The following is a 21,360-nucleotide window of genomic DNA, read 5'->3' on the forward strand; positions in this document are numbered from 1 at the left end:
GGTGTATCAAGTGGCTACCTCTGGTTAGAGAGGCGTCCTCAGAGCTGCCTGGCTGAAAGTCTCATAGGGTCACTTACTGGGCATTTTACTGAAAAGTGCACCAACTAAGCTGCTCATATTCACAAACATAATACAGATTGTGTAACCTTTTGTCTCTGTGCAATTCCTACCCTTATGAAGCATTCATATTTACACAAAAAATGTGGAGCTGAGCGGGCAATTCCAAATTTTATCGAACTAATCTTGAAGCTTAATGAGTCCTATACGTTGAAATGTGTTTTATTCCCTTATTGATTGATTTGATGAACTCAAACCAAAATAGCTGCACAATATTCCATATACTGCTGCCTTTTATTTCAGTTATAGTACTAGTAATGTTGCTACAACAAAATCTAAAAAATGAATCAATAACTTTAAGAATGATTCTCACCTGTATGCGTCCTCTGATGGGCCTTTAGGTGGGAGCTCTTGGTGTACACCTTCCTGCAGCCGTTGAACTGACAGCGGTGGATCCTCTTCTTGTTCTCCGGTAGCTCCCCCACCCCGATAACGCACGCCGCCCCCTCCTCTTCGTCCTTCATCCGCACGGGGAGAGCGTGAGCCGCCACCAGCCTCGCCGCGCTGAGCCCCACCTTCCTGGCCACCAGCTTCAGGGTAAGCGTCCCGTCCGCCGAGGCCGTCAGTGTCTGGTTGGATTTGACGAGGTGCCGACCCAGTTCCGGCGACGACGGGGGCGTCAGGGAGGTGACGGCGCTCAGCTGGGCCTGGTGGACCCCTTCCATCGCTTCTACGTTCTCCAGACCCTGGGCCTTAAGTTTGAGGTCTCTTTTCATTGCACCGGTGGAGGGGAAGTTCTTCCGCGTTGGGCAGAGGAGGACTGGAGGTGGGCTCAGGGGCTCCGGGAGGATTGGGAGGCTGGGGAGCAGGGCGTCTGTCAGCTCCTCATCGGCGTCCTCCTTCAGGTAAGCCGGAGTCAGGAGGCCATCCAGGTCTTGGTCGAAGAGCTCTGATAGACGCTTGGGCTCCGTCTGCAGATAACGCTCCAGTTCTAGGCAGGTCTACGAGAGAGAGAAAAGGGGGAGGAAAGACTCACTTTAGACTCAGAGTTCACACATTTGGGCATCGGCGCTGAAAATGCCCGTCCTCGCTCTCAGAAATCCCACTTGACAATTTCAACAGCCGTCAGATCATCCGATATGCGCAGAGAAAATCTGCATGGTGCCATCCACTCACCCAGACAGGCAACTTAGCAGCTCTGCCAGCTGTCACATCCGCACACGCACAGATAGCCACCAAGACAGCCAGGATTACCTGGCAGCTCCAGCTAGACGGCTGATTACACACTGATTGATTGCAACCCGCTGTGGCGCGGAACGAAAGCGAGCCGCCCGGATAGCAGGAGGAGAAGTCCTAAACTGAACAGAACTCCTATCAAACAACATTTTATAGAGCTTTGACAAGCCATGTGTGCACCGGCTTCCACTGAGCCAAGATAGGAAGATTTATTCAGCTGTAGTTATGGTCTGCTTCATCCCTATTACACCTCTCCCCTCGGAGGGCAAATAAAAAAAGGCTACATCCCCGATTTGTGTGAACTGGCATCCACGAGAAGTCTATTACTTTACAACAAGCTGGCGAGGTTCGTAGCGGAGAGAGAGCCAGGCGGAGGGAACGAAGACGCTCCGTGTCCAAGGATGAAGCTATTATGTTTGAATGGACGGCGGCGGTTTGATCCCAGGGATCGTTGTGTTTCGCTTGTAGCCACTAACACATTTTGACAGCTGAGATGGAGGCTAGCAGCTCCACTGGGCGCGTGCTACTCGCCACTTCATTTGTGTGTAAATAGGCGCTGACAGACAGTGCAGCTAGTTCCATTTCCATTATCAGGAATAGGGTTGTACAGACTGAACACATCAGAGACATTTACAATCTCTCACACACACACACACACACACACACACACACACACACACACACACACACACACACACACACACACACACACACACACACACACACACACACACACACACACACACACACACACACACACACACACACACACACACACACACACACACGTTGCTTGTTTGCACCTTCTAAAAATAAACCCGCCACATTTTCTTTTTTGGAGCGGGGGGGGGGTTGTCTGTTGCTAAGGGAGTTTAATTTCTCCTCTAAGTCATCTTCTTCCAGGAACAAAAAGGGATTTGGAGTTGTTGTTTTTTTTTTAAACACTATTTGCATACTGACATTAAATTAAAAAGCTGCTCCAGACCACATCTACAGCGTGAAAGTGAAGATAATGCACAGTGCCTCTTCACTCCACTGCACGCCTACATGTATTTATCTATTTTTTACTGTGATTACTTCTTTCATGCGTTGTGTGAGTGGTCGCCACTGTTTCCTTGATGGCTGAAGCCAGTTATTTGGATTGAAATTCTGTTTTTTCTTTCTTTGGGGCGCAATTAAATACGGTAGGTGTTGAGACGTGATGAAGGGAGTAGCATGCCCTGCCTCGTTAAGTGTAGAGGTATATAAAAAACACAACATGTCCAATTCAATCTTTCAACCACTCCACCGGCCCACATCACTCCCATTCTCAGCCATCTTTCTACTTCAGTCTCACCCCCTATCGATTCCCCCAAATCAACCCTTTTCTCTCTCCCTTTTCTTCTCATTGTCGTCTCCTCCTCTCCCAAGGTGAGGACTAATTATCTGCTAAAACCAGCCAGTTAAAGGGGACTTTATTCAGCAAAACGCTGAGGACTGCAAACCAAGGTGAGTGTGTGTGTGTGTGTGTGTGTGTGTGTGTGTGTGTGTGTGTGTGTGTGTGTGTGTGTGTGAGGTAGAGATAGTTCAAGGGAGCGGAAAAGAGGATAGAAACGGATAAGTGAGAGGGGTTCAGGGGGGGCTGAGTGGAAGGTGAAGAAGAAGAGGAAAGAGGAAGGGGAGGAGGAGAGGGATGGAGGGACACGGTGAAGGAAGGCAGGAGAGGAGAGAGGAGGCTGGGTAGGAAGAGAAAAGGAAGTGTTGACTTGTTTTTTCTCCGTGGGGGGGGGGGAATCCTTTTTGGAAGTGTGACATTTGGCATAACAGGATCCCGTCGGAGGGGAAGCCACAGGCCTCACACGCAGAAAAAGGGGGGTTCATGCACACAGACTGTTAGGTTACGACCCGAGGATGTGCTCCGGATTCATACTGTACTTATAAGTGTGTGTGTGTGTGTGTGTGTGTGTGTGTGTGTACATGAGTGTGCATGCAGAAGGGAATGTTTGACAAGGTAAGAGTGGTGAAATAGGCTGCAGGTGAGGGAGGGAGGGAGGGAGGGAGGGAGGGAGGAAGCACTCTTTCTTTCCATCCATATTCCCCCGTCTTTTCTCCCATCACTCCATCCAGGCAACCCCTCCACCCCCCCCCCCCTCCTCCTCCTCCCTTCCACCACCCTCCTCCCCCCAGGTGGTGACATTAACATCGTAAGGGAGAAGGTCATGCAGTTGATCAGCGGTTCCTGTGTGTGCAGTGTGGGTGTACGCACTTAATGTGGCTGCATGTGATTATGCTAGTAAGTGTGTGTGTGTGTGTGTGTGTGTATGTATGCAGATAATTCTGCAAGCGCCCGCTTATATGTGTGAGTAGCATAATTATGCGTAATTACGAGGCTCTTGTGTGTGTGTGTTTGTGCGAAACACCTACGCGCATGCATAAACTCTCTTGGCTGATCCCGTGGCCTAAAGTGAACGTCCAACTTGCGTGTGCGTGTGTGTGTGTGTGTGTGTGTGTGTGTGTGTGTGTGTGTGTGTGTGTGTGTGTGTAAGCAAGGAATCAAGAGCCAAGAGCATCGCAGAAGATAAAGGAGCGCTCGTGGCTCGCTCCAGCTCTGTTTGGACAAACGCCGATCTGGAGAGCCAACATCACTTGGCTCTGCATGAAGCCAGCGTCCATTTCCTAAAAGGCTTTCGGGATGATGCCTTCATGTGAGCCAGGATAAGCTGAGACAATCCAATGGATGCTACAGCGGCCCCACCTCCACCTCCAAACTGGCAGAAACCGCTTGTGGTGGGGTGACTTGGAACCAGATTCCATATTGTCAAGCATCTACTTGGAACAAGACGTCAGCAACTTCAGGTATCTCATTTTGGTCGATACCTGATACCTAGCCTTGCATGACAACTGCACAATACCAGAACCCTGAAACTAGAGCAGCTAAATGAAAGCCTTTCAAGATCCATCAAATCTTGAAAGTTTTGTTTTTTCTATCAAAAAAGTTGAATGAAAACTATTTTGTTCTCCAGAAGTCCCTTTCAGGTAATGCCGGGTAACTTATTATCTAATTGGTCCATGAGATTAAGGTTAGAGTGACCCTGCTGTATCTTTAAGTTTGCGTACTATGTATTGTAACCTCAGGGCTGCAATAACTGAGCCTCAAATTGATTGATTTGTTTTACCAGAATTTGAAAAAATATATATATAAAGTGAAATGTTGACACGATTATTAAAACAGTTGATTTACATTGGCATTTCTTTTAGCTTTCTTGCCCTAACTTATGTCATTTCCAAGAAGGGCTGATGAGTTCAGCTGCACTTAATTGCACCGCTAATTACCTTGATCATTTTCAGCAGTGGCTTCAGTCACTGTCAGCCTTCAAGAATGTCAAAGTAATTCAAGGTTTTTGAATAGTTTTGGGATTTATACAGTACCAGTCAAAAGTTTGGACGCACTTTCTCATTCACTGCTTTTTCTTTATTTTTTCTACATTGTAGATTAATATTGAAGACATCCAAACTATGAAGGAACACATATGGAATTATGTGGTAAACAAACAAATGCTCAACAAACCAGAATATGTTTTATATTTTAGATTCTTCAAAGTAGTTGAATGAGAAGGTGTGTCCAAACTTTTGACTGGTTACTGTATTTTATATAACTGTAGTGGATAGGGTCATGTCACTGCACAGTTCTATGTCAACTCTCCTCTTTACTCAGGTAAAAATCATATTTAAACTGTAAATGCTAAAAGGAAAAAAAAAACAAAAACACACACACACTGCACACACACACACACACACACACACACACACACACACACTGAGTCACACATGCGGAACACACCTGACGCTAGTGAAGCTTAAAATACAGCAGGTGTGACAAATACTCGCTGATCACAAGACACTTTGCTTCTCGCAGAGCTGTGAACCAGTCACCGACTTCTACTTCTCCTTTTCTGACTCTGGAGTTATAAACAGTCTCTCTCTCTCTCTCTCTCCTCACTCCTTCTCCTCCTCCTCTCTGTCTCCCCCTCTCCTCCCCTCGTCCACGGGGCCCTTGGCCTGGCAGCTGATCCTTTCTCCTCCCTTCACATTTGGCCTGCGCCGCGCCGCCTGCCATCACCATCAAAGCGCGGGCTGCCTCCCAACTGTTAGCACCCCGCCACGTCGCTAATAAAAAGCCTGGGTTATAAATATGAACAGAAGAGCATGCTTAATGCCCCAAAGGAAGCCCCAAAACACCACTAAACAGATAAATGTAATGGGGTGGATACGGCTCATTAATTTTAGGATAATCATGTTCAGTTTTTACAGATGCCGTGATAGAGACAAGGTGCTATGAATAATAATGTCCTGTGCTGATGCTAGCGGGGTTGAAAAGGGCAGGGCTATGGGGGGGGGGGGCCCTGAGCCGGAGGGGGTGATGCAGCACTATTGTTATATGCACTGAGTTTAGGGGGGGGTGGGTTGCTGTCACATCTTTTCAAAGATGACCCATGATTCCCTGCAGCATCTTCATCATTCAGGAATATGTAGATTTTTTATTTTTTTTTCCTGCTTAGAATTGAGATCTTACAAAAACTTTAATTACAGAGGCTATTATTTCCCCCTGTTTCCACTCATTATGCTAAGCTAAGCTCAAAAGCCGCTGGCTCCAGCTATTTCCTGCGTATACATGGGAGCGTTTTTCTCTTCAAAAATCTCAAGAAAGAATGTGAATAATTGAATAAGTTTATACTTTGAACTCTTTAATATTGCATTTAGTCGTGTGGGTTTTGAAGCCGTATACATTTGTGCTGTCAAAACAAATTCTCACTTCCAAATCGTCAAATAATGACGCCTGGTAAGCTGCTCAAAGCTTCAAACTTCCATGCTCTACGTACCCCTCGAGCATCAGTTTTGGACTCGGCAGGGATGGAGTGTCAGTTTTCCGCTCATAACAGTCAGAATGTGTTTAAATGAACTTCAGTCGTCACAGGAAGTTGTGTTTAGTCAACAAAAACACACTTGGATAGGTTTAGGAAAAGAGAGTGGTTGACGTTAACTTAACAAACTAACTAGTCACGTGACTAACGACTTATCATCCAATAAGGACCTGGGAGGGGTTTACATTGGATTTAGTTGAAAGGTATCAGACGCCGAGGGTCACCTGTCCAGCCGATCGGTATTTGACGAGTTATGAGTGACACCAGGTTGGTGTTGTTGACTCGCAATGCTTTTTCACAGAATGCGCTTTTGATCGTAATCATCATTTAACACAAATTGGAAAACGATTCCTTCTCATCACAATCATTCCATTTTGATTACTGGGTTCGGGTCATGTTTGTATCCACCTGAGGTTTGGATTATTCGTTTTTTTTTTAAAGAGAGTGACATTCAGGTCATGGATGGATAAACAGCGGCTTCTCCACAGCTTTGCTTCTCTTCTTTTATTCATTGTGGCATGTGTTTATTTCAAATCGCACATGTCGTTGGTCAAAGAGAATAAGAGGGCCTTGGTTTGATTTAACAGTGTGTGAATGCATTACCACTGCTCTGATTAAAATCCCTCTGAGAAATAAATCAATTTTACTGTTCAGGTGAGGCTGCACCACAATCAAATCAATGGGGAAAATCTGTCCTGCAATGAACCGGGTAACCAAATTGTCTTATCCTCTTTTTTTCTTCTTCTTTTGTTTTGATTTCATTTTTACGACTCACTGTTCGACTGACTCTGTTTACAGCCGTCTTTTGTTATTGCAGTTTGTAATTCAGCACCACGCTTGGCACTTTTATCGAAAGAAAAAGTTTGGGCAGGCACTTAATCCCGGAGAGCGGAGTGTGTGAGTGCACATGTGTGTCTTATCCTGCCATAGTGTGTTATAGGGCCCTGTGTCTCCCATTGATCTGGTGAGACGGGCCAAGCCATCACTTTGAGGTGACAGCTAAATGACCAGTGGCCCGAGGCGCCGGCCATCTCGCCAACAGCCTTTGTGTGTTTGCGTCGCAGTGCCTAATCGATACGAAATGATACCGGCGCAGGAGCTCATCAGCGGTGGCCGTCGCAGCTGACAGAGACGGTAATCTATAGCTTCACTGAGCAATACTTACACAGAACCCCCACCCCCGCCGGCCTCACCCACACAAACTCTTAGAAAAGCACCACCCTCCCCGCTAAGCTGCCCTTCAGGGATTCTGCTCCTTCCCGTGCACTCACTAAGAGCCCCCAAACATTTCAGACTCCTCGGAGAGCAGCATGGCGCCATCGGTGGATCCCAGCCGAGCGGGGAACCTGCCTATGGGGCCAGGAGGAGGTGAACTGTGTGTGTGTGTGGGGGGGAGATAGCTCTTCATTTTCCTCGGCACTGATCCGAGTATCACACAGCGCCGTCGCTTCGCCCTGTTGTTCTCGACGGGGAGCGCGGCGCGGCAGGGGGCGCAGTGTTTGGCCGGAGGGATCTCCTGATGCCCCCCGATGGGGCTCCACGGGAAAAACGAAAGCAAGAGGGAGAGACGGAGGGAGCAGAGACACAAAGAGACGGAGCTAGAGGGGAGAGACAGAGCTAATTTATCTGCTAGACAGACGGGTTAAAGAGGCCTTTATGCAAGCTGTGCAAAAAAGAGGAGGGAAAAGCGAAGAGGAGTGTGAGGGCTGAAGGGTGAGGCGTCTTCTACAGGTGCATAATCAAAAAGCTACTTTGCAGATTAGAGGGAGGAAGAGGAAGAGAGGACGAGATAGGGAGCTTTGGAGGCCACAGACAGGAGGCAGGAGTCCTCCTCTTCCTCTTCCTCCTCCACTGACTAACAGCTCCATCTCTCCAGGCAGCCCAGCCTCACCCAGCTCCAGATAACGCGCCACGGAAACAGCTTAATTACACACGCGGCCTTATCAGACGACATTAGCCTCGCAGCAATAATCAGGGCCGCCGTCAGCCTCTCTCCGTCAGAGCCTGGCAACGCAGCACCTCGAGGCGGTTTTACACGACGCAGGCTCCGGGCTGATAACAGACACCGCCAGTTGTTAAATCACAATTTGCTGACGGTGTTTGAGGGAATAACGCACATGTGGTTGTAAACCTGACACCTCCTATGCACACAGTCAATTTTTGTTTGGATGGATGCGCTAATAGACACTTGAAACGCTTCTCAGGCAGCAATTAAAATTTTGTTACGTTGGACTAAATGCTTCGATTTGCATTTTACGAGTTTAGGATCAGTCTGCGGCGCATTGCTCCTGGACATTCAAATTGAACCTGAATTTGTTTCTGCCGCGGAACAGCACCAGGATCGGTTTCGCTCAGCCTCCTCGCTCAGCCCTCAGCTGCTGGAAGTTCACGCCACTCGTGTAACTGTGTTTGTGCGTGATGGGGGAATCTTCAAAGCACCTTTCATCTAGCAGGAAAGCAACAATGATGGAGCACTCGGAGCGCAAAAACCTTGCGACCCCTGCCTAATGGAGCAGAGAGACACTTCCCATCGCTTTCTCCGAGGCAGACACAACAGAAACCACACATCCGCATCATCCCCGGACACGAGGGACCTCCTCTCTGTCTTCACGTAACACAACATGGACGCCAATATGAAGAAACACACTGTAAAAATGATATTTGAATATCTGGTTGTGAACAAACTGATCCACTCACTGGCTTCCACAAAAATGAGTGGACATGCTGCTTTTTTCTCTCCTGCTGTCACATCTGAATAATTTATCTTTCAACACAGACAAAGCAACGCATGTGTCCTCCGAATGCTGAACCTAGCTCGGCAAGTAAACAGATTTGTGAAGATCTGGCGACCTTTAGCGTGACACAGATGTCATTAAGAGGTCTTGGGCTCGGGATACAACAAGTGCACTGCCTATAAAGACCTCTGCTGCTCCATCTAAATGGCTTGTGACAAAGTGTGGAGAACGTCTTTGTTCTGGTATTAAGTCGAGGACCGGAGAGGTGAGGGTGAAATGGGATAGAAGGAGAGAACAGAGGAGTTGGCGAAGGAGCATCTCGAGACCGTAGTCGATGAACGATGGAGAGGAGGATGAGATCGGAGCGCAGAGGAGAATGGCAGGGCAGGGAGGAGCTGGAGGAGGGAGGGAGGGTGGGGGTATAATCCCAGCGAGCGGAGCCGTGTTGCACTCACTGGGGAGGGGGACTCTGTCTCTCTTTAACTGGATTTGGGTGAGCTGCTGTTTATCGGCGCATGAGTCGGCCATGCGCTGCCGCTCAGCCGTCAAAAGCGTCCTAATCTAATCAGGAGACATTTCAGCCATTTGCTTTCAACACGGCAGAGTGGACATGTTTGCGAACCCGCCTCGATGTGTATGCGTTTATGCGTGCGGGTGCATGGATAGACGGGGGGGGTCGGCAACAACAGAGGTTTTACACCGGGGGTTAGCAGCTTGCGGCAGGATTTGGGGAGTCTGTGCTCCGGATGCGGGGGGGGGGACGGACCCCCATTGTGTGCGGCAGGCTGGCTAATCTTCATTACCCCACACAATGACAGGGGGGCAAGAGAATGGGGCCTTGGCTGGAAAAGGCACGGAGAAACAAAAGAGCGGCGAGCAGCGAAAAGAGAAAGAGAGAGAGGGAGGGGGGGAGGAGGGTTGAGAATAACAGAGGTGTGTGTGTGTGGGGGGGGGGGGAGAGATAAAGGGAACAGTGAAGCGGAAAAACTCTGCTTCCTCCTCATACAGTGCCAGTCGGAGAGAGAGGGGATGCTCGGTACCCCAATCACGTCCACAAACCACTAAGTGCAACTGTGGCGCCGTGCCCGCACTGATAAGAGCCAACACACTTCATTCTCACACGCTTCTCCACGGCTAAACAGGAAGTCGTCTGGTCTGTGTTTACCCTGCTTTTGCCATGCAGGTGTTGTGTAACACTTAGCAACAGTCTGAGGCTTTGTCCCTCATTACAGCATCAAACCTCAGGGTTAGCTAAGACGCAAAAAAAAGGATGAGGAGGTGGGTGGGTGGGTGGGTGAATGGGGGGGGGATCAAGCGGCAAAAAGAAAAAAAAAGAGCAGCGAAAGCAGGTCAGTGGCACAGTCTCGCAAGGGCCAAGGTGGATTAGCTCAGGGGTCGCAGACATGCTGCTGTGTGTGTGTGTGTGTGTGTGTGTGTGTGTGTGTGTGTGTGTGTGTGTGTGTGTGTGTGTGTGTGTGTGTGTGCAGAGGGGTGGTGGGTGGAAATTGTGCAGTTACGCAAGAGCGTGTACATCCCGGCGACTTTATGTGTACCCGAGGCCGCGCAAACAGGAGGTGGGGCACTGTCGCTCCGTCTTTATTCCCGAAAGCGACGCTTTCAAAACAAACCTGAGCGACAAAGATTAGCCCAAGCCGCTTAAAAATATTGAAAGACGTCTCCTCGCCACCCCGCTACTGCTGTGGGCTCTCCTCCAGGAGATAGAGGAGAAAGAGAGAGAGAGAGAGAGAGAGAGAGTGTGAGTTTAGGTTGGACGAGGATGGGCGGAGGCGGCGCGTCAGGCTGAACCTGTTCACCCCTCTGTGTCGAGCAGCTGGCTTTTTCAGCGGGAAGCGTGAAGCGGGAGTGTGAGGGACGTTTCACCCCAATTTCATCCCGACAATGTGGGGAGGCTCAGCGGAGAGCAGTTAGATGCTCGAAGAAAAGGTGTGAGGAGCTCATTGACTTTGGCCTTTAGCTCCACGTGTGTTGGTGTGTGTGCGTGTGTGCATGTTGACGGCTGTCCCGCAAGCAGAGCGTTCAGCTGGAGAAAGCGGGTGATTACAGGGCGAAGGCCAAAGCCCACATAAGAGATGTGTTAAGATTCGGGGGTTAAAGTTTAAAGGCTGGCAAATGAATGGGTTTCAAGCTAATGGGAGGTCGTGACAGTAACAGTGAAACATGTGCAATACAAGAACAAGTGCATGTGTTTGTGTGCATGTGGCAAACACACACACACACATACAGTATACACACCAGCTGCTCTGCTGAATATTCAAGAGAAAACACTTTACTTTCTGATGCACACACACATACACACTCACACATAAACCCAATAAACTCTGCCTGTGAAGCGTTCTCTTTCTCCCTGTCTCGCTTGTACACACACATACATACACCAATGAAAATTATTGATGTGCTCTCTTATAAAACAGTGGCTGCTCCCTGAAGTATTCCTGGCAACATCACAGGCTGAAAATAGCTGCCGACCCAAATAACTTTCCCCGCCGGAGCGAAAGACGGAGCCAGACCACAGCCACCGGCGACTGGCTTTACTAATTGGCATCATTTTACAATGAAATAATATCTGGGGCAATAAGAACTGAAGAACACGTAGCAGTGAACCGGAGAGCAGGAGGACGCGCTGTCTAGCCACGCAAACGCTCCCAGAGACGAGTGGGGGGGGGGGGGAGTGATTTGAAGAGGGGAGGGTCGAGGAAAAAGGGGGGGGGAGACGGGGATGCCTTTCGTTCTTGTTAGCATAACTTATCAAATTCTCTTCCCTGAAAATACGCGAGGGGGACTGAAACATTAATGTGACACCATCAGTTTAGTTAAGAGATGGGGGGGGAACATTTTACAGCAGGGGTTCTGATCTGTTTTTCAAGTCGTAGACTGGTATTTTTTTTTTTTATCACAGATCCCCATGTGGATAGTTTGTTTTTTATTGATTTAGCACTGAATAATAGAAGTTATTGCTCTGCTTTGAGATGATGCAGCTGAATTCACACAGAGTCACGTAGCAGCAAATACAATCTGCCTTTCAAGTCGTTTGTGTCTATCAAAGACTAGATTATTTCTATAATATCCATGGGAAATAAATTGGAATAGCTTCAAATTCTGCAATTTAACTGCTTTTTACTTTCTAACATAAAAAAAAAAAAAAGACTTGACAAGGATATTTTATGACCATCTTTTTACGCCCAGAAAATCCATTTTCCAGGAACAAAAACAAAGGTTTTTTTGCATCCAATTCTTTACAATGACCCGTCGTCTTTGTCCAAGGACTATGTCAGCCGACAAGATTACACCATTAAACACTGTAAAACACATCCTGTTAACGTCTCCCACATAATCAAAGGCAAAGTACTGTACAAACAGGGAGCGATGGAGGGAGGAAGGCTTAAACACACATGTCTTTTGGCAGCCCAAATCTTAATTAGCACCGGGAGATTCATCTAATCAAAGGGTTGCCAGCCCATCATTAAGGCTAAAACACACACTGCTCTCCTCACGTACCAGAACAGAACAATGGGAAACAGAGGTACGCTGTCACGCTGATGAATGGCTCTTCCCGCAGGTCTCATTAAATCACAGAAGGGCACTTCCCAGGCCGTTCGAGGAGTTAAGCAGGGTGCAAAATCCTCTCACCCTCTCAGTCTCTCTACTTTGACACTTATACAGCCTTTTTGGGGGTTTTTTTCTCAAGGCTGCTTGTCAAACTAATATTTTTTCCTTCATGAAAAATTGGGCTTTCAGGCTTTGACATATAGGCTAATCCCAATTCAAGCTGAATCTGCCTGGTTTTGAGGATACATGTCGTATCTTATTCAGACAACTCAGCCCCGCAGGGGTTTGGAATGACTGAAACTATGTATATGATGTACCCAGTTGGCTGGAGATACCAGTGTCTTTAGGGTAATTCGGGACCCAGTTTAATCTTCCTGTGAATTGAGCATCAGCTGCTGACAAAAGAAAAACATCCTTCATCCGAGTCCTGACCTCGGGTTTCAAACACACGTATAAGATCAAGATTAAAGCTTGTTTTTATAAGATATAAAAAAAGAATCGAAACTAATGAAGGATCTTTGGAGAACAGATAGACGGATGGAGGGAGATGCTGACAGCTTTGGACACCACTGGCTTTGCATGTTGGGCTTAGACACTTAGAGAGACACACAAGCTCTGCTTACATATTACAGCTAAAAGTCAAAAGCTCTCCTCAAAGCCGGCAACAGGCATCCTTACGTCTTTGTCCGACTCTGAATGGAACCCAAGCTCACGCTCCTAAAAAAGGTCAACAAGGCCTGCTTTGGCGACTCAGCTGTGATCTTCACCAATGACTGTGTTGCTTTATAAACTATCCCAGAGCGTGCCGCGTCCTTGCGGCTGTCACCACCAAGAGCTTAGGGCCCTGATTGATGACTGGCTTCGGATGACAACAACAAGCAGCGGTGTTTACTCAGGGCAAATTGCCCTTGTCTCTCTCTCCACCTTCCATCCCTTTTTTCCCTCCCGCTCAGTCTTTGGGTAGAGGTGGTCCACATGGCTGGATCTCCGGTTTCTGGATGGCTACGAGTCCCTCGGGGTGGGATTAGCCTCCCGGAATGACAGCTAAACAAACAAATAGGCCAAAGCTGGTCTTCCTGCCTGCCAAGGCTGCCTAGCAACAGGTAGGCAGTAAGATGGCATGTAACGCTTGGTATGTCACAGTCAGCGGCGGCTATAAAATGCCTGGGCATGGTGTGAATGTGGAAGATTAAACACTCTGTGGTCCAAGTAGGAAGATAGGGAGGAAGTAACCACGGCAACCGACTATCACTTGAAGCCTTCACATACTTAAGGCAGTGATTCATGGCAATTATTTCATTTAAAATACATATGACTGAAGTGTCACTCTGATGAGATTCAGCCATTACAACAAGCATTGTCGACAGCTACGCTGCAACGTTAGCAACAATGATTCATCTTATTGTTTTCCTTTATCGGCTCTTTGATAAAGCCTTGAGAAACAAACCCTAGTGGAATAACAATTTGTAGGCTGCACACTCCAAGGAAATCACTGTGCCCAACCAAGAAATAGTCCCATCACATGACCCCCTGTAAAGCAGAAATTGTCTGTTTTAAACTTCTCTTTTTGCACGTATTTGTTTATCAGAGACATGACAAAAAGTCAAACATGTGTTGGTATTTCAGTCTGGATCTGTGTGAACTGCTTTGACTGTAAAATAGATTCATCCAGGAAAATCCTTCCAACAATGAGTCTCTGTCTACTGACACATAATACACACTTCCTCTCACATGCAATGCTCCATTTGGTCTGCTGTGATGGATGCAAATACCTTCCATGCAACGATTCCACCAGCAGCCCGGTGCCTTTTATTTGTGACACAAATTTTGATTGCATAACACCCCCGAGTTCAACCTTTCTTTTGCAGAGAGGCTGACTCTAAATAGGGGTGAGAGCAGGCCAAATCAAACAAGGCACCTGTGACTTTGCCCTCTCAGAATTGAAAAAAAAAAGAGAGCCAGAGCAGAGAGAGTCATGAGATGAAGAGGAAAGAGAGAGAAGGAGAGAGTCAGTGGTGATTCCAGAGCATAAAACGAGAGCCTGAGACTCTTCTCTTCCTTTTCTGTTTTCAGCCGGCGGTAGCCAAGCCGGATGGCAGCAGCGAAGCATGTCGGATCACTGTAAGGTGCTGTAACGGCTTCCCGATTTCGCCTCAAATGATGTGAAAGTCATTGCCAAGCCATGTGCGCTGGTGTGAGGCGAGAAAAAATGACTGGCTCCTCTTCTCACTGTTAATCAAACCTGGGGTGGCAGAGCGTTTTGCAGACGGAAGCCATACATAAAGATGTGCTTGTTCACCGCGCTCCCCTCCTCCCCTCTCCTCTCTTCTCCTCTCCTCCTCCCCCCCTTGCTGCCTTTTTTTTTTTTTTTTTCCTCCCTTATACACCACCTCTTCTGCCTGTCACCCTTCTCCCTCTAACGGACCAGTCGCCAGAGCATCAGACAAATGAATGCTTCCTCCGCGTCCTCTCTTTCATCAGCGCTTCCAACCTTTTCATCAACGCCCATAAAGCAGTGGAAGGCACCCATCACCGGCAATCGCCTCTCAGCCGCCTGAGTGATGAGGCAGAGGTGGCGGAGTTCAGCGAGCGCTCTTATGGCAGAATGGATGTTACTGGGTCAGGGGGTCGCTCGCACATCTCATTACACAACGTACACAAGACACACACAAACCTGTGCACCTGCTCGTGCATGAGCAGAGCGCACATCCCGATCTCAAGAGGATGAAATCTGAGCCAGGATGCGTGCGGCGGATGTTCAAATCTCTAGAGAGTAAACTAAAAGGTAAAAACAGCAAACTCAATTCATGCAAAAGTTAAAAAAAACCAAAAAAACTAGAGTCTGTAGCAACGAAAATACCGCAAGCACTGTCTTGTTAACATAACTGCTGCTGCTCAGGAGCCAAATTGGGTTTTTGCTGTTACAGCTCATTTATCTGTTTATACTAATGAGATGAACTCATAGCTTTTTTTTTTTTTTTTTTTTTTTTTTTTTTTTTTTTATAAACAGTCTCCTTTTTTTTTTTTTTTTCTTTCCCCCCCGTAAACAGACGTGCATCCTCTCCTCAAATCGATGCATTGAGTAATAACCTTGTGGCTGCAAAACACTTAGACGCATCCAGCGTAGATGCCGCACGGCGCACAAAGGCTTCCTTTCATGCCTCGGCGGGTCAAATAGATTCTACGTGGCATCCATCTTCAAGATCTTCTGACTGCTATCGGGGGTTAGAGGCGAGCAAAACAACGCTGGCGAGAAATCAATTTCATATTCGACATGTGAGCGTCATGAGGCAGCGCGGACTCGTCTGAATACTTTCAGGATGTCTGGAAATTAAGTGCAGCTATAAAAGATTGCTGTGTGTAATATGAACATCACTAGCTATTAGGAATCACTCTGCTGTGATACCGCAATGCTACTTGTCACCCTTCCATCCCATCTGTAGGCGTCATGCAAACAGGGACCACACGTCAGTTAAACTAAAAGGGAATTAACTAAATTTCTTTTTCTTTGGCGAGCGTCCAAACTTGATTTCAGGAACCCCACATCTCATACTTGCAGTTGATGTGACATTTTAATAAAGCCACGGGCGCGGAACGAAGACGCCACCAGGAGCTCTTTTGAGACAAATAAGATTAAGTCCCAGTTTGTCCTTCCTCCCTCTGCTTGCAGAATACTGAGCTGTGCCCGTTACAGGAATTGATTTAATTTTCATTTGCATAAAATTACACCAAAACAGCAGCGAGTGAAAAGGTCACAGGGAAGAGTCGGGGGTGTGCTCTAACCGGTTGGTTTATTTCTGATGCACGATTCAGACGCCTGAACCCGTTCACTCTCGTCGCCGGAGCAAAGAAAAAGCGACTTGGGGGGACATTGTTACCTGGCAGACGCCGTGTTAGAGCTGAGCGGCGTATATGGCGGGCTTGGGGGGGGGGACGACGACACACATACAAGTCTTGAGCTTACACAACAGCCCTGCAGAGACCAAAAATCCATACTGTGCTAACTCTATAAGAGGAACGAAGAGCGAATGGAGGAACAAGGCATGGAGGAGGACGGAGAGAGGAAGGTGGGGGCCGCGTGGCTGCGCTCTCCCCAGCATGCCTGCTGTGTGTGAGAAAGCAGATGTGGCCTACTGAGGATTACATAACATACCGAGACACACACAGCAGCGTGCGCGTATGCACACACACACACACACACACGAGCACGCACGAGCACGCCGCAGCGTCCGGGCGCGTATGGATATTCGCAGTTTCCTCCGTGGCTTCTTCTTCTTCCCTACATCCTCATCTCTCTGGAGGCCGACAGAAGGGTCGCCGTGCTTCCTCTCTGACCCTGACAACAGCTTCAACAGCTCAACTTTTCCTTTGGAGGCCTCAGCCAAAAAGACAGAATAACTCCATCTATCTGCATCCCTACAACTCCATCACGTTCCACCATTATTATGCCTGTATCCTCTTCTTCTTCTCCGACCGTCTCTCCGAGTGTGTTTCACGCTCCTGGAGGGGGTTTTTTTTTCGAGCCCGCCGGACTGTGAAATGCGAAACCCCCGCAGCGGGTAGAATGTGCGTGCTCTGCAACTTCCTCCACCTCTACGTTCGCACCCACCCCCTCCCCAAACACACACACACACACACACCCAGACGGTGCTGCTGCTGCCGCTGCTGCCGCTGCATCCACTGCTGCTACTGCTGCTGTGCGTGTTATGGAGTCGCGGGGCATGAGGTGGATGAAAGTGGATGCATCCGAGCACGCTGGCTCGCATATGGAGGTCACTCCGGAGCGCCTCCCGCCGCTCCGTCCACATTTAGAAGCGCCGAAGCCATGTGCAGTCTGTACACATCCACATATAGAGGCCCATAATGCACCGCGCAGCTACATGCAGACATTTCGCTTGGGTAGGCATCAGGCACTCGGTCTATACATGCGTGGACGTGCCCGTGTGTGTGTGTGTGTGTGTGTGTGTGTGTGTGTGTGTGTGTGTGTGTGTGTGTGTGTGTGTGTGTGTGTGTGTGTTGAGCCCCTGAGGAATAATATATGTGTTGGAGGGTATGGAGTGTGTCCTGAGGTCAATGACAGACAGCCATTTGTGGTGTCGTGTTACATCCTATCCATCAGGGTCAAGTGCTGTGGATGAGGACACGTCATCAGGAGGTTGAAAAATCCATCATATCAGTCTGAAATCCAATCCAGATGTTTAGTCTTTACATTTTAGCATCTGCACGCTAAGAAGATGCTGATAAATGTTTGACAGGGAAGCTCAACGTGGCTTCATCACAGCGAATGCCAGTTTTAAAAAGAGAGCACAACAAGCTTTGGAAATCACAGCCAAGATAAACAGAAATTCATGTCGGTATAAAGATGCAAAATTAGACGTGTACAATTCGCTTTGAAGGGAAACTGGGTTCCACATATAAAAGAGTAAATTATGACCAGCCATGCTTGTTCCAAATCCAGCTCAGCCCTGCTGTTTGTTCCAACTCTGAACAACCAACTGTACTGGGATTTGGAAGCGAGACAGCACAGTTCAGTTTGGCACTGTTTAGTTCAATAATGGAACAAATAGCAGCCTCTAATGTACCATCTGCAGACCTCCAAAACACTTTCCTCCTTTTCTGCTCCCCATCCCCCTATAAGCGCCTGAATCATGCCTCACAGACAGCAACAGGGGACACAGTCATCATTCTTGCCATGGCATCTCAGGGAGCCATTTAGGGTCCGACTACAACGGCCTCCTATCTCGCCATCACGCCCCCATAAAAGCATCAAATTCTAAATTGTGCCTGGAACACAGAGGGGGGATTGCTCCGAGCGCCGGGCCTTCGGTCTGAGGCAGAGCTTTTAAGGCCAGCCACAGCTCATAATTTGTGTATTCAGGAGGGCTCGGTGGCATCTTCATGTTGTCACACAATGAGTGCAGGGATAGCTGTGCCAAGAACATCTCTGTGCTGTGTGACGATGGATTGGGGGGGGGGGGTGGGGAGATTTCAAAGTGTGGGGCAAGTCATAATCCTTGAGCTCACAAGGACACAATGCAATCTTCTTATTCCAAATAAGGGTTGTTTTCCAAGAACTTTGATATCTCCCCCCCCCCCCCATTGAGTTGTTATGGGACACAAGCCTCCAAATGCTTTGATTAAAAGGCCTTCAAATTGGAGAAAAGTGTTTTTTAAACTCTGTGAATGATACATCTCCCCCCCCCATTAATGTTTTCTTTAATCATGCTGCTATTTTTAACCAGCAGCATGGTATAAAAATAAAAAAAAAACATACTATGAAACTGAATCTGCACTTTTTAAAGCAGCAAAAGTGGCTGAAGGTGCAAGAAGAGTGTCAGCTTCCATCTGTCAGCTTCCAGGTGATGCAGATCTATATCTATAGATGCTACCAGGGAAGCAACCTGTGACATTTAATATCTGGAAAGTGTTAAACCGAACGCGATAATCAGATATCTCTCATTTAAAAATGCCATCTTCCCACACAAGATAAAAAAAAAAGCTAAATGAGAGCAGATATTTGTTTGGTTAAAAAAAAAAAAAATAATAAAAAAAATGAAAGTACATTCTCTACATTGAAGAGGCTTTAAACTTGATGATTTTTAATTCCAAAATGGACGTTGTCTGGGGGAGAATATGCTTGCAGACATCCCAGTGAGAGGCATTTCCAGGCTCCACGGATAAGAGCTCTCCCAGCCTTTTTTCTTTTTCTTTTTTTTTTGCCTACACACGCAGCTGTCTCTCTTCCATTTGCATTAGGTATCGATTTTGATATGCAGGCTGTGGGTGAGAAACGGGGAGAGACATGGGCTGCATATGGCACACGAGGGCCCGTGCAATTTAAAAAAAAAAAAAAAAAAAAAAAACCTCTGACAGTGAAGCTGGGAGTTGGAGACTTGTTATGAAAAGATGCGTCGGTGGGTAACAGTAGGATGCCAATTAGGCTGCTTGGCCACAACGAATGGATCCGCGGTCACGCACCGGTTTCTCTCCTCTCCCTCCTCCTCCTCCTCCCTCTCTCCCTCCTCCTCCTCCCCTCTTTACGCATGGAGCAGAGAAGTGGGGAGAAACCTGGAGCTCCTATTGCATGAACAATACCGGCATCAAATTTCCATGCAATGATTTTTTCTTTTCTTTTTTTCCTTTGCTCGGTCAGTCAAGTGCAGCATGGAAAGCATCATCATCATCACCACCAGCAGCAGCAGCAGCAGTAATGCAGGTGGGCCGACAGAAGCATGGCCCTTATTTTGAATTAGAAATGGAAAATGAAGGGGTTGTTTGGCAGAAGAAGGTGCACATATGCATGAAAAGGTGCAAATACATTGAGTTTGTGTAATAAAAAACAAAAAAGGGATATAGGCTGGGAAACACATATTTACTACATATTGTTTAAAAAGTAGATATTTGAGGCAATTTTACACCAGTAAATGTAAATCAGTAACATTCTGAACAGTTAAATGACCTGGAAACCACACACACACACACACACACACACACACACACACACACACACACACACACACACACACACACACACACACACACACACAGGTATAATAAAACACATTGGGGCTGACATAAACAGAACAGAGACGTGTGATACAATGTGTGAGGACCAGTAATGGTGGTGTGAAGTGCCGGTGCGTCTCCCCACGCATCCATCACCATGTGGCAGCGTGCTTATCTCTCCACATCCAGCCACACTCAACTTGGATGGAGGAGGAAAGTGTGTGATGGATGGGTGGGTGGGGGGTCAGAATATGCAACATGCAGATGACAGTAATTCTTTTATTTTTGTTTTTGGTTCCTATTTTTGCCACCACTGCATTTAAAAAGAGGGTACAAAGCCAGACATGTTAGGGTATCTATTATGGATAAGTGAGGGGACTTCTCTCCATGCAGTGGGGGGTTAAAACTCAGAAATCTGAGGGATGCAGATGTATTATTCACGACCAATTCGCTCCCTATTATGGGATTTCGGATCTGCATCTATCCCAAATCGCACTTGACAGCTTTATATTACGCGCCGGCGTTTCGCTCGCATCTTATCCACTTTGCAAAATCTCTGGGAAAAAAACAAAAAGAATAATTCAGTCAGATGTGTGAGTGATGGAGACCAGTCCAATCTGAAACACACACACACACACACACACACACACACGCTTCTTCTTCTTCTTCTTTTTTTTTGGGGTGGTGAAAAAGTTGACGCCTGATCCACGCTTCTCTTAACGAAGGACGGAGGAAAAAAAGTTGAGACGTACCTGCTGCCAGTTCTCCTCCAGCGAAGGCATGGCGGAGAAGTAGCCGGTGTCGTGGACGAGCTGAAGTTCCTGAAAGATACTGTGGTTCGCTAAGACGTCCATGCTTGACGCTCCGGTGATGAGGGGAGGGAAAACAAGAAACGATGCACAAGAAATATGCCTCCTGTCTTGGCTGTGTCAGACCTCTGCATCCACTTGTGTCATATTAGTCCATAAGAGGAGATTAATTGATCAGTGCGAAGTGTCGAAATGTGGCGTTCAGGGCCCCTGTACCTGCGCGCATTATCGGACTCGGTGCGTAAAAAGGGACAGGGGGTGATGGAGGCTCCATGCGTATCCGTGTTGCCAAACTAGACACTGATAGGGAGCCAAAGGAGGGGAGGGGCTTGTAAAAAAACGAAGGGGAGTTGTTTGGTTCGTCAATCAACTCCTCCGTGTGTCCATTTAAGGCGAAGGGGCGGGGCTAGGCAGATTCGGAGGGTCGCGATTGGCCGCCGAATCTGTCACTCAAGCCCAATATGGGCTCGATAGGTGAGCTATTTATGGATGGGTATATTAGATTTGGAAGAAGGTCTGAAAGGCTAGTCTGAGAGGAGAAGCCGTGGT

General features: G+C 47.6%; 1 protein-coding gene across 1 annotated transcript in view; it reads right to left on the minus strand.

Moving 5' to 3' along the window:
- The window catches only part of klf7a (Kruppel-like factor 7a), a 35,399-nt gene extending 14,295 nt beyond the window's left edge, over nt 1-21,104 (minus strand). Inside the window, exons 1-2 of the mRNA XM_054623560.1 lie at nt 20,755-21,104; nt 431-1,058 (exon numbers count right to left, since the gene is read on the minus strand). Coding sequence (XP_054479535.1) covers nt 431-1,058; nt 20,755-20,856 — 730 coding nt within the window. The 5' untranslated portion in view covers nt 20,857-21,104. The remainder of the gene's footprint in view (nt 1-430; nt 1,059-20,754) is intronic.
- Nucleotides 21,105-21,360: the final 256 nt, after the last annotated feature.

The sequence above is a fragment of the Anoplopoma fimbria genome, chromosome 22 (assembly GCF_027596085.1).
Source record: "Anoplopoma fimbria isolate UVic2021 breed Golden Eagle Sablefish chromosome 22, Afim_UVic_2022, whole genome shotgun sequence".
Classification (NCBI taxonomy): Eukaryota; Metazoa; Chordata; class Actinopteri; order Perciformes; family Anoplopomatidae; genus Anoplopoma; species Anoplopoma fimbria.